The 15,200-nt window shown below is 43.4% G+C and overlaps 4 protein-coding genes across 6 annotated transcripts; 2 read left to right on the forward strand and 2 right to left on the reverse strand.

Moving 5' to 3' along the window:
* Positions 1-687: 687 nt before the first annotated feature.
* On the forward strand, positions 688-9,341 carry LOC108052861 (probable multidrug resistance-associated protein lethal(2)03659). Of its 2 annotated transcripts, XM_017135367.2 has the most exons (10): positions 688-767; positions 1,453-1,611; positions 1,678-1,763; positions 4,065-4,224; positions 4,299-4,495; positions 4,561-4,742; positions 5,140-6,731; positions 6,791-7,284; positions 7,441-8,636; positions 8,694-9,341. In XM_017135367.2, exons 2-10 carry the CDS (start codon positions 1,535-1,537, stop codon positions 8,730-8,732), a joined length of 4,023 nt encoding a protein of 1,340 aa, XP_016990856.1. In that variant the 5' UTR covers positions 688-767; positions 1,453-1,534; the 3' UTR covers positions 8,733-9,341. The 2 variants fall into 2 exon arrangements, with proteins under 2 accessions (XP_016990856.1, XP_016990855.1); XM_017135366.2 differs by lacking the exon at positions 8,694-9,341 and having other exon boundaries at positions 7,441-8,684.
* Positions 9,342-9,521: 180 nt separating this feature from the next.
* On the reverse strand, positions 9,522-11,931 carry LOC108052862 (transmembrane protein 256 homolog). The gene is made up of 3 exons (XM_017135368.2): positions 11,756-11,931; positions 11,378-11,686; positions 9,522-9,793 (listed from the first exon to the last, which is right to left on the reverse strand). Exons 1-3 carry the CDS (start codon positions 11,846-11,848, stop codon positions 9,650-9,652), a joined length of 546 nt encoding a protein of 181 aa, XP_016990857.1. The 5' UTR covers positions 11,849-11,931; the 3' UTR covers positions 9,522-9,649.
* A 402-nt stretch (positions 11,932-12,333) lies between these two features.
* On the forward strand, positions 12,334-14,129 carry LOC108052875 (venom serine carboxypeptidase). Of its 2 annotated transcripts, none has more exons than XM_017135395.2 (2): positions 12,334-12,466; positions 12,543-14,129. In XM_017135395.2, the coding sequence occupies exon 2, from the start codon at positions 12,564-12,566 to the stop codon at positions 14,025-14,027; it is 1,464 nt and encodes a 487-aa protein (XP_016990884.1). In that variant the 5' UTR covers positions 12,334-12,466; positions 12,543-12,563; the 3' UTR covers positions 14,028-14,129. The 2 variants fall into 2 exon arrangements, with proteins under 2 accessions (XP_016990884.1, XP_016990885.1); XM_017135396.2 differs by having other exon boundaries at positions 12,362-12,474.
* Positions 14,130-14,224: 95 nt separating this feature from the next.
* LOC108052876 (rRNA methyltransferase 2, mitochondrial) lies at positions 14,225-15,104 on the reverse strand. The gene has a single exon (XM_017135397.2). It carries the CDS (start codon positions 15,081-15,083, stop codon positions 14,331-14,333), a length of 753 nt encoding a protein of 250 aa, XP_016990886.1. The 5' UTR covers positions 15,084-15,104; the 3' UTR covers positions 14,225-14,330.
* Positions 15,105-15,200: the final 96 nt, after the last annotated feature.

The raw sequence follows: 15,200 nt of genomic DNA on the forward strand, positions 1-15,200 counted from the left end.
AATAAGTAATATAAATTTCTAAGATGTATCCATTTTTTTTTTTTGAGAGTAGTTTTGATGCTTTTACAAAATCGGACATGCATAGACGTGTGCTAGGACAGATACTTTCGTGAACAACTGTGCATCTGCCAGTTTTCCGTTCTGGTTTTGACAGCCCGCTTTTCATCTCTGCGCAGATCCGACGCGCACGCACTGGAACTTGTTTAACGTTTTTTATGTTTTTCACTGCACAACTTTGTAAATTCAGCACACAACAAATAGAACGGCGAACTATTATTTTTGAGTGTCCTGTGGGCAAGAGAAAGGCACTTTTACCAGCACCGAGAAGAGCACCGCAATAGGAGTCCCGTTTGTTGTCCTATTGATTTGCCCCCACTTTTGGATTTTTTTCGGTTTCCTTTGCACACTATTTTCCGCATCCACCGCCTGCTGCGCCCGCGAAAGAGAGGTAAAAACAAAGTTTAACCTGGGCAAATATAAACAAATCCGAAGTGTGATAACGCCACCAGGAGCAACAGCAAACAAGAGAGGAGAGCGTTGAGAACTGCTCTCCCGATCGTGGGAGTGTGGGTGAAAGCATCGTTCTTATCTCTCACAAAACCTCTCTCTTTCGCTCTCCGACGATCTCCTGATAATACGGTGTGCACTGGTGTGGGTCGGTGTTCGTTTTTGAAACGCCTATAAAAGAAACGTGCATTCATGGCTAGCGCCATTAAGTTTTAACTAGAAGCTGGCACCGGATCTGATCCGCCAGGTGGAAAAGTACCGTGAGTCTTCGAAAAAAGGATTTCCCCATTAGTAAAATGTGTTGCGCGTGGAAACCAAGTGATTACTATTACATATCGGTTGCAGGAACTTACAAAAAAAATGGCTAAGCCAGCCGGTTATTTATGTAATGAAAAAAAAACATCTTTCATCAAACATTTAAAAGTGATATACTTAAAATTGGTATTTAAATTCATGTCAAGATGCAATTCATTTTTCTAATTTTAAAATGAATCCACCAAACTCGAGATGGATTACATTTAAATTATTATCGATGCTGTGGAAACTAAATAAACCAAATTTTCAACTAAAAAGCATCCATCCAATATTAGAATTTTTAGAGGTTGTCTTATAGCTGCAATAATTTTTAAGCCCAATATAATACAGGTGCATTTTGTACATAAAAGTGGATCTAAACAAAAAAAAACAATATGTTCATTATACCAATGAAAATTTGTGTGAATCAATTTGATTTTCAAGAAATTATATAGGCCATGTTTACCACGTCGTTTTTATCGCCTCAAACGAAAACAAACCGCTAATAAAAATAGTTGAAATAACAAAAGAACGAAAACCCGCGTAATCATCATGCGTCCACAATCTGTAGATTGGACACATTAAGTGGGATCCGTTTGGGGTCAGAAAAATAAAAGATATTTATTTTATTCTGTTTAAATCCCATTGCAGAGGCACCTGTAGAGGAGATACACTCCGACCAATGACCGCGAACCTAAAGTTTGTAAATCGATAGAATTAGAAAACGACCAAAATGCAGTCAATGAAAGCCGATGAACTGCCGGAGAATCCGCGCGAGACGTCGAACATCTTCTCATCCTTGATGTTCTGGTAAGTTTCCGAATAAACCTGACTTCCTTTTTATCCTTATTAATCCAAACTTTTTATTCCCCACAGCTTTGCCATGCCCACATTCTTCAAGGGGCGCAAAAAGACCTTGGATGAAAACGATTTATACAGGGCCTTACAGGAGCACAAGTCAGGTGAGTTTTAATAGGGTTTAGTCTCAGTGCGAAAGAACCAAAAAAGACCTGCCTTCGTGCCTTGCATAATAAATTCGTTACCATTGAGCCCAAGATAATTTATGGCTATATCTGCAGACCAGCCGATAATCAAATTAATTGAATTATTAAAGATAAGTTGCTTTTGGCCTCAAGGAGTTTTGAATGAGAGAAAAATTTCTTATCAGCACGTATGCCAGATTAAGCCATACGTGACGTCACTTGGCAATAGATTTCAATAAAAGGTGATTGGGTGTTACTTGGTGACTATATCCCATTTATTAGTCACCTATTAAAACTACTTCTCACCATGCACTCTTCACTTCTGGGGTGCAACAATCATTCGAGTTTCGATTTCATCGCCCTTTGCCCAGTTTTCAAGTGGTTCCTAAAGATGGACATTAGTCGCGTGTGAAATCCCTGATACCCGACATTTCCTTGCTGTCCCAGCTGTAGTCTTTAACTTATATAATCGACTAAACCGCATATTTTCCTCACTATCTCTACTATTCAGACACTCTCGCAAATGAAGTGCTGGGAAGACACTTCAAGGCGGCCGACGATTTCGATTAGATAGGGCTTAGCATGCGCCCACAATTTGTGGTTGTAAAAGCTTTCGGTTATTCCGTGAGTTCGAAGGATCAGCGAGCATTGAAGGGCTCTTCTCTAAAGAGGAAGTTGCGATTAGATTTCCGTGCATATCACGTCTGGTTTATTGCTATTTGCACCATATACTACTCTGTCATTGAGATCCTTAGGCGGAACTATAACTGGGCCTAATCCGGAAGATAAGATAGGCCTTGGATACACACATTCTGCACCATCACTCATTCCTATTGAAATTACGATCGCCACAGATAGCGGTATCCAATCTGGCACATTTAGACCTTTGATTTCCTCATTCAAAACTTTGGAAGTACCCCGAAAAGTGACAAATTCCATATCTTTGACAACGTCCGCTAGCCACAATTAATTGAATTTACTGTCCAAAATATTTGATAACACTTTCTACACTCCCGATATTGTATACGCAATTAGCTACTCAGGCTTATTTACTTACCCATAATAAATGGGCCCCTATATTAAGTGGATGGTACCCTTGGGGCTTATACTACGCCAATAATAATAACACATATGCAAACAATATCAAATGTGAAGCTCAAACTTTGGTTTCAGTTGCTAATCGGTGTGCAATCTAAGGCCCTTCAAGGCAGGTTTAAGCCTTGCGGAAGTGCCGAAATCAGAATCCCCATATGGAATGGTATTGGGTTGTGGAATCTCCCGGTCGATAAGATCGATTGGAGGTAATGCAGCTGGCAGCTGACCAGCATTTGTGTTTGCTTGTGTTGCAAGCCATAATTTATTGTTAAACCAAATCACAAGATATGACAATTTACTGGATTTATTGCCCACAATTAAGGTCGAAATAATCGCAAAACTGTTAGTCACTATGGCCATCAGTTACAGTAGTTTGCAATCCATAACCAGACTAGTTTTTTGCTCACATGAAATACTTAATAATAATCCTCTGTTGATTATATATTGATTAGTTGAACCTTCATTTTCAAATTGAATTGAGGTACAACCTCTTTGATTTTTAATTTAATTTTAATTTATTAACTGCAATTACATTTTAGGTTTCCATGTATGGAACTTTATGCTTAATTTAATGAGGTAATATAAAGTTAAACTTGAATGATGAAATGAAGTGCTATTAACTTCACAAAAGTGATGACGTAAAGATGTCTATTGCTGCAGAGATAACATCAATTTTATGAGTTCCACAACAAAACTGTCATACATATCTGTATATTATCTCTCGGATTTTCCCAACTTGACAATTTGAAGGGTTTATACAATGATAAGTGTCATTACATAGAGAATTTAAATGATGATAAGCTCACACAAAAAACACCAGTATAAAAATCCAATAATAGATTTGTTTACTTTTAATTGTTTGTATTCGCACTCAGAATATTAATATATTCAAAAAGTAAAAAAACTATAATTGGATTTTTCTACTGGGAATAGCTACATATATGTATGTGACCTATTTATATCTATCTATATCTATTTTATTTTAGTTTAAAACTAAACTTCCAGCTGTTGTGGGAACAGAAAATAACTTAAGTCATGGATGTTTATTTCTATAGCATCTTTAAACACTGCGGTATGAACGGTCAATTACATGCCATCGTGCCTTGTTGTTCCGTCAGGCGTAATTTATTATCTGCACATGGGCTGGGTGCACCTTGTTGATATCTCAATCTCTATACTTTCCAGATCACCTGGGCAGCAAGCTGAGCGAGGCGTGGGAGAAGGAGGTCGAGAAGAAGCGCAAAAAGAAGAAGACCCCCAGCCTGCTGAAGGCCTCGATGAACGTGTTCGGCTGGCGCCTGGCAGGTCTAGGCCTGGTCCTCTTCATCTTGGAGATCGGTTTCCGGTAAGCTGCCTCTGCCCCGCCCACCCCCAGACATCTGGCTGATTTATAACCCACTCCCGCCCTACCCATTGCAGAGTTACCCAGCCGCTGTTCCTGGGCGGTCTGGTGGCCTACTATGCGGACGCGAGCAACCAGGAAGGCGATAACCAGACGAAGGCATATCTCTACGCCCTGGGCGTGATCTTGACGAGCGCCTGCAACGTACTCTTCATGCATCCCTACATGCTGGGCATGTTCCATGTCGGCATGAAGGCCAGAATAGCCATGACAAGTAAGTAATTTCGGGGAGGAGGAGATTGCTCCCTTTGTGACACATGAATAATGATTGCCCCGCAGGCATGATATATCGGAAGGCGTTGCGCTTGAGTCGAGTGGCACTGGGCGATACCACCACTGGTCAGGTGGTCAATCTCATCTCGAATGATGTGGGCCGGCTTGATCTCTCCGTCATTCACATGAATTATTTATGGCTGGGTCCCGTGGAGATCGGCATTATCACATATCTTATGTACAGGGAGGTAAGTTATCTTAGATATTTACTCAATCGAAATAACAGAAATTATCTGGTTATTTGAATTAATTTTATTTTGATTAAAAAACTTAAATTACCATGATTTTTTTATGGGCTATCTTCTTAAATTAGATTGCGCTTGGCTCTTGAGTCAAAGCACTTAACATGTTAAAGCAAAACCAATAAATACATATTTTTGTAACATTGTTGTGACCACTTGTCAAACCAACTTCAAAAGAAATTATAAAAGTTGACTTAAGCAATATTTTAATTATTATCTGTAAAATGAAGTATGATAATCAAAGGATGATAAATCTTAAGAAGCTAATAAATTTGGACAGATTAGCTTAAAAGATGTTTGCTATAGAAAAATTATACTGTAGTAATATCCCTTTCTTCCATAGATTGGTATCTCTGCCTTCTTTGGCGTGGCCGTGATGTTGCTGTTTATACCTCTGCAAGCTTATCTGGGCAAGAAGACATCGGTGCTGCGATTGAAGACGGCTCTGCGGACGGATGAACGGGTGCGCATGATGAACGAGATCATCTCGGGCATCCAGGTGATCAAGATGTACGCATGGGAGATCCCCTTCAGCAAGATGATCAACTATGTGCGCACCAAGGAGATGAACGCCATCCGAAATGTGAACTACATCCGAGGCACATTGCAAAGTTTCATTATGTTCGTGACGAGGATATCGGTGTTTGTAAGCTTGGTGGGATTCGTGCTGCTTGGAAAGCTTCTGACCGCCGAGAAGGCCTTCGTTATCACCGCCTACTACAATATCCTGCGCAACACCATGACCGTGTACTTCCCCATGGGCATCTCCCAGTTTGCCGAGCTTTTGGTCTCGATCCGCCGTATTCAGACTTTCATGCTGCACGAGGAGACAAAGGTGCGCGACAAATCGGAGGATCTCGACGAGCAGAAGCTGGGCAAGGCAGGACTTATTTCAGAGCCTGCTGTGGCCCAGACCACTGGTGTCCTGAAGCCCAACAGTCGGCGCAGCAGCGAAGCGGAGCATGGTATCATCATCAGCAAACTGAAGGCCAAGTGGGATCAGAAGAGCACGGACAACACGCTGGACAATATATCCCTAAAGTTCAAGCCACGCCAACTGGTGGCTGTCATCGGGCCTGTGGGTTCCGGCAAATCCAGCTTGATTCAGGCTGTGCTGGGTGAACTGAATCCCGATTCTGGTTCGGTGAAGGTAAACGGTAGTCTCTCGTACGCCTCACAGGAGCCGTGGCTCTTCACCGGCACCGTGCGCCAGAACATTCTCTTCGGACTGCCCATGGACAAGCATCGCTATCGCACTGTGGTCAAGAAGTGTGCCTTGGAGCGGGACTTCGAACTGCTGCCGTATGCGGATAAGACGATTGTTGGCGAGCGGGGAGCCTCTCTCTCCGGCGGACAAAAGGCGCGTATCAGTTTGGCCCGAGCTGTTTACCGGAAGGCCGATATTTATCTACTAGATGATCCGCTCAGTGCCGTGGACACCCATGTTGGACGCCATCTCTTCGACCAGTGCATGCGTGGCTTCCTGCGGGAGGAAATCGTACTGCTTGTGACCCATCAACTGCAGTTCCTGGAGCAGGCCGACGTGATTGTGATCATGGACAAGGGTAAGATCAGCGCAATGGGCACCTATGAGTCGATGGCCAACAGCGGTCTGGACTTTGCTAAGATGCTGTCAGATCCCAGTAAGAAGGATGAGGGTGGCGGCGATGCTGCGGACAAGAAGAGCCTCTCGCGGCAGAACAGCAAGTTGCGCGACCGTCACGGCAGCATCTCCTCCATGGAGTCCACCGCCGAGTCCATGGCAGCCGAGTCGCCCATGCAGACGCAGGAGGGTCGCGTGGAGGGACAAATCGGTATGAAGCTCTACAAGAAATACTTTGGAGCGAATGGCTACGGATTGTTTATCGTGTTCGCTTTCTTCTGCATCGGTGCCCAGGTGTTGGCCTCTGGTGGCGATATGTTCTTGTCTTACTGGTAAGTCTTCGGTACATTCCTTTCTTAGCTTTTTTTAACCCACGAACTTTCCATTTTAGGGTTAACAAAAATGGTGAGGCCGAACGCGACACATTTATGGCTCGATTGCGACGCGCCTTCCCCGAAACCCGCATCAACGCGGACACTGACCCAGTAGATATCTACTACTTCACCGGCATTAACGTTTCCGTAATTGTCTTCTCGCTGGTGCGGAGCATGCTCTTCTTCTACCTGGCCATGCGCAGCTCGACGACGCTGCACAATACCATGTTCCAAGGTGTGACCCGGGCGGCGATGCACTTCTTCAACACGAATCCATCCGGCCGCATCCTTAACCGATTCTCCAAGGATTTGGGTCAGGTGGACGAGATCCTTCCCTCTGTGATGATGGACGTAATGCAAATCTTCCTCGCCATTCTCGGCATCGTAGTGGTCCTGTGTATTGTAAATGTGTGGTATATCCTGGCCACGGCTTTCCTTGTGATTATCTTTTACTTCCTACGCGTCTTCTATTTGAATACATCCCGAGATGTTAAGCGCCTCGAAGCTGTCAGTAAGTGAAACTCTTTAATATATTTTAAAAAGTGGTGGAACTAATAGAAAAGAGAAACTCTTATTAAATCTACTTCAACTTTTCGATTAAGTTCTTCCACTATAATTATAAAAAAATTATTACTTAATATCTAATCCAATAACTCGATTCCCACAGCCCGTTCACCCATTTACTCACACTTGAGTGCTTCATTAAATGGGTTGGCCACCATCCGAGCGTTTGGAGCACAAAAGGAACTGATTGCCGAGTTCGACAACTACCAGGATATGCACAGCTCAGGCTACTACATGTTCCTCGCCACGAGTCGCGCCTTTGGATATTGGCTGGACTGTGTGTGTGTCGTCTATATCGCTGTTATCACACTGAGCTTTTTCCTATTCTCCCCGGAAAACGGAGGTGATGTGGGTCTGGCCATCACGCAGGCAATGGGCATGACCGGTATGGTGCAGTGGGGCATGCGGCAGTCAGCAGAACTTGAGAATACAATGACGGCGGTGGAGCGAGTGGTGGAGTATGAGGATCTGGAGCCGGAGGGAGACTTCGAGTCTAAGCCAAACAAGAAGCCGCCAAAGGATTGGCCAGAGGATGGAAAGATCGTGTTCGACGACCTGTCGCTGAAGTACTTCCCCGACAAGGCAGCCGACTATGTGCTCCGATCCCTGAACATTGCCATCGAGGGCTGCGAGAAGGTGGGCATTGTGGGACGTACTGGTGCCGGCAAATCCTCCCTGATCAACGCTCTTTTCCGGCTGTCCTACAACGAGGGCGCCATCATTATTGACAGGCGCGACACCAACGACTTGGGACTGCACGATCTGCGCAGCAAGATCTCCATTATTCCCCAGGAACCAGTACTATTCTCTGGCACAATGCGCTACAATCTGGATCCCTTCGACGAGTATAGCGACGCCAAACTGTGGGAATCTCTGGAGGAGGTGAAGCTCAAGCAAGTGGTGGCCGATCTTCCCAGTGGTTTGCAGAGCAAGATATCCGAGGGTGGCACCAACTTCAGCGTGGGCCAGCGCCAGCTTGTGTGCTTGGCTAGGGCCATTCTCCGCGAGAATCGCATCCTCGTGATGGATGAGGCTACGGCTAATGTGGACCCGCAAACGGATGCTCTTATTCAGACGACGATTAGGAACAAATTCAAGGATTGCACGGTGCTCACGATCGCCCATCGTCTGCACACTGTGATGGATTCGGACAAGGTACTGGTCATGGATGCTGGAAAGGCAGTGGAGTTCGGTTCTCCGTTCGAGTTATTAACAACCAGCGAGAAGAAGGTGTTCCACAGCATGGTGAAGCAGACGGGAGACTCCACTTTCGATGCCCTGCTTAAGGTTGCACAGAAGGTGGGTTTACTTAAATACCTATTATTTTTATTTTCATTCTTATCGTAACTCTTTCAGGCCCATGATGACAACCTGCGACTCAAGAAGGATTCTTGACATTTCGCCGTGCCAAAGGCTTTTAAAGACTACATACTTAAGATACTGGAACCAATTACGAATCATCCGGCGGCCAATGCGGGCATTCAGAAGACCTTCCTCTTTGCGGAGGCCTCTAAGCAGAAGTTATTAGGATAGCACAGCATCAGCGGCACCAGCAGACATCAACACTGAGCAGCCGCCGCTGAGGAATTTTTTACAATATGTGTACAAATCAAATTAATTGTTAGTCAGGTGTATAAAACTAGGAAACTGATAAGAAATCAAACAGCAAGACAATAAGCTGATGTTAGACGAGCGTAGGGAGTAAACGTTTTTATACCTTAAACAAAGAATGATATGAAATGCAAATTTTGCAAAAATTAATTTTAGCTGAACTTTGTGCATTGGCCTTCAAAAGGTCGCATTGCATTTGTATTATGTGTTCCAGTAAAACGACAATAACAACCTTAACAAAAAAAAAACAAAACCCAAAAAAAAGAAAAAAACTAAAAGAGAATTCTATGAAATGTTGCGCCTAGTATTAATATATGTGTGTTTTTATAGTAATTTATTAATGTACAGGTATACAATAAATGTAACAGCTCGGTTGGTTCTTTTGTTAACATATTTTTATTTTGTTTCTTTTATTTTCGCGATTTACATTCGGCTAATACTCTAAGAAATTGTAAGCATTTAACTCAAAAGTATCTTCCATTAGCTGCAAAGCCCTCCTAGAGTTCACTTTAAAACTAAGTATATTTATTGTAACTTACTGCCTGTCGCAGTGAGAGAAACACAGACACGAGATTCATTTTTAGCTGATGTTGTATGTTAAACTTGGCATAGCTTTTGTTGCCTCTTCGACTACATAACTGTTCAGTATGTGCTATTTAGATATATAAGATATACATAAGTAGTCTCCCTTCCCGCACATCCTACAGGACCAGCGTCAGCCACGCGGCCATCAGACAGAATCCTCCGACGGTCGCGTACGGCTGCAGCCGCTTTTCCCCAGTCAAAGCACGATAGTACATGCAACCGCTGAATAACATCGTGCCCGTAATCATCAAAGTCCCAGTCTGCGGGAGAAAAATATTTATTTTAGTTAAAATAATAAAAGTCATGTATTGGCCTGTTCCATCTTCCTCTACATTCGGATAAAAATCGAAGTGAAATCTAACGATTATTGTAACCAAACAATTTTAGGATACTAACCTTACCAAATTATACTTGAGGCAGAAAAATGAATTTATAGGAAATAAATGTCCACAGTCAGGAATCAAATAATTACAAATACAGTACTTAAGAAAAAGAAAATTTATTTTACCAGCAAGAAAGCACCGATTTAAAAACTCTTTAACCATTTCAGGTTTAACCAATGTTAATTCAGTAACTTTATCTAAAAATGCATTTACTTTTAAAAGATACAAAAATTCCAAGAAAAAAAACCAGGAACAGGCCCTTTAGTCATAGTTTAATGTAAGATTAGAAGAAGTTAGCAAAGGCGGCAAGAGTTTTGTGTGCATATTTTGATGTTAGCTTTAGTTGTTGGCTTTAACCTAAACAAAATGGAGCGCGAGCAAGCTCCAAATTTTACTTATCGAATAAGGCTGATAACAACAAAAACCAATTACAAAATAATAGCAAACAAACGAGAATCTATGCCTTTTTGGTACATTTTTAAATACAATTGTAATATTGAAGTAAATTAACAAATTCCTACCCAAGACCCCATACCCATATCAGCTATGAACCTGCTCATATCACAAAACTAAGAATTATCCGAATTAATGCAATTATACAAGTATCGTGTGTGGTATTGAAAATTACTTTGTAAGCTGCAATTAGTGGTTGTTGAACATTTAGCTTTAGCTTTGGAAACATTTCATATACAACATGAATATACTATATATATATATAGCAGAAGAAAGAAGTAACTTGGTGCGCTTGGCCGAAATCAATATTCATTCATAGCTCAATTTTTGTAATGTCAATCAGCGCATTAGATTAGCTAAGCAGAGTGTCAATTATACGAGTATCAATGTTGGAGTTTTGATTCGAGAGTAACGCGAGTTGTTATAAATTCCGTTCACAGATCTAACTTTACACAGAGTTTATGTAAGGGACAAAAACCGGCAAACAAAAGCTTTACTAATAAACAGAATACGATCGAGATCGATATTAGAAGTTGTGTTTTTTGGTGTTTCGCTTGGATTTGTTAAAAGGATTGTAAAGAAAAACATTATTTTGTTTTAATCTTAGACACATTCATTTTTAAGTTAAGGCGTGTTTTCTTTCATATTATCATTAGTGCAACCTAACTAGTTTGCAAGCTACATTTATCCTATCAAAATGATGAAAAGTTGGGCCTAAATGTTTTAGGAATATGTGACAGTTATATAACCCTTTAAGTTGAACAAAAATTTGCTTATACGGGGAGAATTTCGGTCTATGTTTTAAAAGCTTCATAATTTAAAAATGGCGCTCCACGCAGATGATTTTCGTTATAATTGCTTTACAATGGCTTCCTTTTAAAAAATTAGGATAAATTATAATTACTGAAATAGTACAAAATAATTTTGGGGCGTTCGTATCAGAACAATAAAGCTCCCTAAAGCAAAATCTAAAGACGATTTCCGGGACTTCCCGCATTTCAAACTTACAAGCACGGGGTAGTGGGCCAGTGGCATGGCCATCATGGCAAAAGAGTGCAGAAAGTGGATGCGATTGGCCACATCGGCGAATGCCTGTGAGTCCACCTGCTCCTTTGGATCGCTGACATCCTTAAGGATGTACTTGCAGTAGGCGCCCATAAAGATGGCCGACGCCCCGCCAATCCCGGCCAGCCGCACAAAGTGGTAGTAGCTGCCGGCCAGGCCGTACATTGATCCATGTGAATGCGCGTAGCTCTGCGCGGAAGGATGCAGTGACATGTTCGTGTCCTGTACTGCTACTTTCTTCGGGCGTAATCCCTGCGGTCAAGAAAACGATAATTAGTAAGGAGCACCCGGAACGTAGAGTCGGAAAATTTGATTAGTTACGATGGTCCGGAGCAATGCGGATGCGGAGGAGGCGACCATCTTGCTGACAGGATTGCCAAGGGTCACGTATTCGAGGGTGTCGGCGACTGACATTGTGTACTGCTGGAAAATCAGATGCGGCTAACTAACAATTTTGACACAAAAAGCCCGGGCGTTGCCGGATAAATGTTTCTTATCGATTGCCTTCTAGCAATCTGACTTGGTACTCGATTAAGAATTTATTCGTATTCGATAGGAATCAAAAATGTGATATACTTTAGAGAGTTTACTGTTGTAGGTTGGTTAAAGCCGCCATAAAAGGTTATTTGCTTGCTTTATTAATTTCGGAACTTTCTATACTATATGAGAAAAATTCAAATATCAACGGTCATTTTAAATTAATAAGGGGATTCCCAAAGGTTATTCATAATAAAAAAGTTCAAAAAGTCGTTAGCTTTTAAAATGGTATTTTATTATTTAATTTTAAATAAATAATTAACTGCTCCTTATCAAAGTTTCGTTTCAGTTAAGCTACCCCACGTCTGTTATAAAAATCTCCCTGAACTAAATAAAAACTGTTATATTGGGAATGATCGACAACTCTGTCATTCGACCGCTGCGGCTACACTGAAAAATCATTGTCTAATCAGTGTGAAAGTTTTTTGCCGGCTCAGCGAAAAAATAAGAAAGGCAGAGCGGAAGAACTGATATATACCCCTTATCGGCCGATCGGTGAGTAGGTCGGGGCGTAAACATCCATTCGAAGCCGAAACAAAGCAGCCACTGACAGTTCCGTTGATTTTTTCAGTCGAAACAGCGCAGTCGGACAATGAAAACTGCAACTCATTGCGCATTTTTAATTATTGCGGCTATAGTCGCCATATGTGGAGCTCAAGGGGATCAAGGGGAACGCCCCTACAGGCGGAGCTTCATCAATCCGTATCCTCGCTTCCGGTTCTTCGAGGATGAAGTCGATCCTGGGGAGCCCCTATTTCTTACGCCCCTGATCAACAACAAATCGATACCCAATGAAGACGTAAAGAAACTTGCTCGCGTCGCAGGATCCCAGTTCCACGGAGTGGAGAGCTACTCCGGCTACCTGACCGTGGATCCTGGCTATAACTCCAACATGTTCTTCTGGTACTTCCCCGCCGAGCAGGAGCCAGAATATGCGCCAGTGGTCCTGTGGCTGCAGGGCGGTCCAGGTGCTTCATCCCTGTTCGGTTTGTTCACGGAGAATGGACCCCTGGAGCTGGACGGCCATGGAAAGCCCCAAAAGCGTAACTACACCTGGAGCAAGACGCACAACCTCATCTACATCGACAATCCCGTGGGCACTGGCTTCAGTTTCACGGATAATGATAACGGTTATGCTAAGAACGAGAAGGATGTGGGTCGCGATCTCCACGAGGCTGTGATGCAGCTGTACGAACTCTTTGAGTGGAGCAATTCCTCAGGATTCTGGGTCACCGGAGAGTCGTATGCTGGAAAGTATGTACCCGCTTTGGCCTACCACATTCACAAGGTGCAGAACGCCATCGAAACGCGAGTTTATGTGCCACTCAAGGGCGTTGCCATCGGAAATGGACTCTCTGATCCCCTACACCAGCTCAAGTATGGCGACTATCTCTACCAGTTGGGTCTGATCGACGAGCACGGTCTGCAGAGCTTCCACGATGCCGAAGCCAAGGGAGCCGCCTGCATCGAAAAGCATGACATGGAGTGCGCCTTCGACGTTTTTGATTCCCTGATCAACGGGGATCTGACTAATGGTTCACTGTTTAGCAACCTTACCGGCTACAACTGGTACTACAACTACCTAAAAACTCATGAGGATGATGGCGGCATCTTGGGTAACTTCCTGCAGGCAGGTGCCACTCGTCGGGCCATCCATGTGGGCAATAAGCCATTCCACGACCTGGACAAGGAGAACAAGGTGGAACTGCACTTGAAGAAGGATGTGATGGACACTGTGGCCCCGTGGATAGCCGAACTACTGGCCCACTATACTGTGTGCATCTACAGCGGTCAACTGGACATTATTGTGGCCTATCCACTGACCCGTAATTATCTCAACCACCTTAAGTTCCCCGGCTCGGACAAGTACAAAGTGGCTCCCCGTGAAATCTGGCGCATTGACGGGGAGGTTGCCGGCTATGTAAAGCACGCTGGACATCTGGTGGAGATCATGGTGCGCAATGCCGGGCACATGGCTCCCCACGATCAGCCCAAGTGGCTGTACGAAATGATCAATCACCTTACTCACTACAAGCACAAGGAGCACCAAACTTAAACTAGTTTATACAAATTGGTCTCTTATTAATGCTCTATATTTTTATGTTATCTATATTAAATAAAATGGGTTGAGATTTTTTGATTTATATAAGAGACTAAATTGGCAAGTAGTTTTAATAAAAATTTGTATTCGTAAAAAATACCATTTTAAAGACTCTAGGGTCAATGTAGACTTTTCATAACACAGATTACAAATGGAGTTAAAACGTAACACTCCCCTTTATTTATCTTATTAATTATGAACTATAAATTTAACAACGAGTTTATGAAACCAATTATTATGCGCTAGTTAAGTTATTAGTTAACTATCAGCTGTTCCCTTAAAGTTCCTGGCCACCAGGAAGTGCTCCGCAGAATCTCCGCGACTGGCTCGTGGTTTTACCCGCTTCACCTTCTCGTAGAACCTCAGCATGTCGCGCTCCAGCTTGGGCACATCGCCATTGTCCCACACCTTGACCACCAGATGGGCCTGTGGGGCGGACATGGCCAATGCAAAGCGGAGCACTTCGTAGCAGAGGTTCGTGATGCTCTCCTGGTCCAACATCCTAACTCCTGTGGCATTGGGCGCCATGTCGGACAGGACACAATTGACCTTTTTATCCTTTAATGACTCCTTAAGTCGCTTCTGCGCCAGGGAGGAGGTGAAATCCATTCCGCCGAAGATTGTGGCACCAGGCACAGCATGGAAATGCAACAAGTCAATGCTGAAGACGGCTCCCAGTGGAGCCCGCTCCTGCTTTCCATTGGCATTCGTCCGTTCCACGGCCACTTGTGTCCAGCTGCCAGGTGCTGCTCCACAGTCCAAAACGGTGTCCCCGGGTCGCAGGATTCCGTATTTGTCATCAATCTCCAACAGTTTGAAAGAGCTCCGACAGCGGTAGTTCATCATGCGGGCCTTCTCCACGTAGGGATCGGCCAGCTGGCGGGTGAGCCACTCCTGGGAGCTCTTGCTCCGCCCCTTGAGATTGCGCGGCTGCTGTTTGGCATACTTTCCGGCAATTTCCGTGTGCAGCAGGCGTTTAAAAACTGAATTAGCCGAAAAAACAAGCCGCATTGTTTAATTTATCGAACTTGAATCGGCTATCGCATCGGCGTATAGTCCTAGTACGTTCACACGGGAGCCGCAACAATAGCGATTTTTTCTCCTACAGGCTTATTTAACGTTAATTTT

This window comes from Drosophila rhopaloa, unplaced genomic scaffold (assembly GCF_018152115.1).
Source record: "Drosophila rhopaloa isolate 14029-0021.01 unplaced genomic scaffold, ASM1815211v1 contig_178, whole genome shotgun sequence".
NCBI classification, from domain to species: Eukaryota; Metazoa; Arthropoda; class Insecta; order Diptera; family Drosophilidae; genus Drosophila; species Drosophila rhopaloa.

Bases quoted from the DNA above. Each gene is read 5' to 3' on its own strand.
- LOC108052861 (XM_017135366.2), top strand. From the start codon at position 1,535: ATGCAGTCAATGAAAGCCGATGAACTGCCGGAGAATCCGCGCGAGACG. The intron at 4,225-4,298 runs GTAAGCTGCCTC...TACCCATTGCAG, and splicing joins ATCTTGGAGATCGGTTTCCG to AGTTACCCAGCCGCTGTTCC. The intron at 4,496-4,560 runs GTAAGTAATTTC...ATTGCCCCGCAG, and splicing joins GGCCAGAATAGCCATGACAA to GCATGATATATCGGAAGGCG.
- LOC108052862 (XM_017135368.2), bottom strand. From the start codon at position 11,848: ATGTCAGTCGCCGACACCCTCGAATACGTGACCCTTGGCAATCCTGTC. The intron at 11,687-11,755 runs GTAACTAATCAA...TCTTGACCGCAG, and splicing joins CCGCATTGCTCCGGACCATC to GGATTACGCCCGAAGAAAGT. The intron at 9,794-11,377 runs GTAAGTTTGAAA...TTTCTCCCGCAG, and splicing joins TGGCCCACTACCCCGTGCTT to ACTGGGACTTTGATGATTAC.
- LOC108052875 (XM_017135395.2), top strand. From the start codon at position 12,564: ATGAAAACTGCAACTCATTGCGCATTTTTAATTATTGCGGCTATAGTC.
- LOC108052876 (XM_017135397.2), bottom strand. From the start codon at position 15,083: ATGCGGCTTGTTTTTTCGGCTAATTCAGTTTTTAAACGCCTGCTGCAC.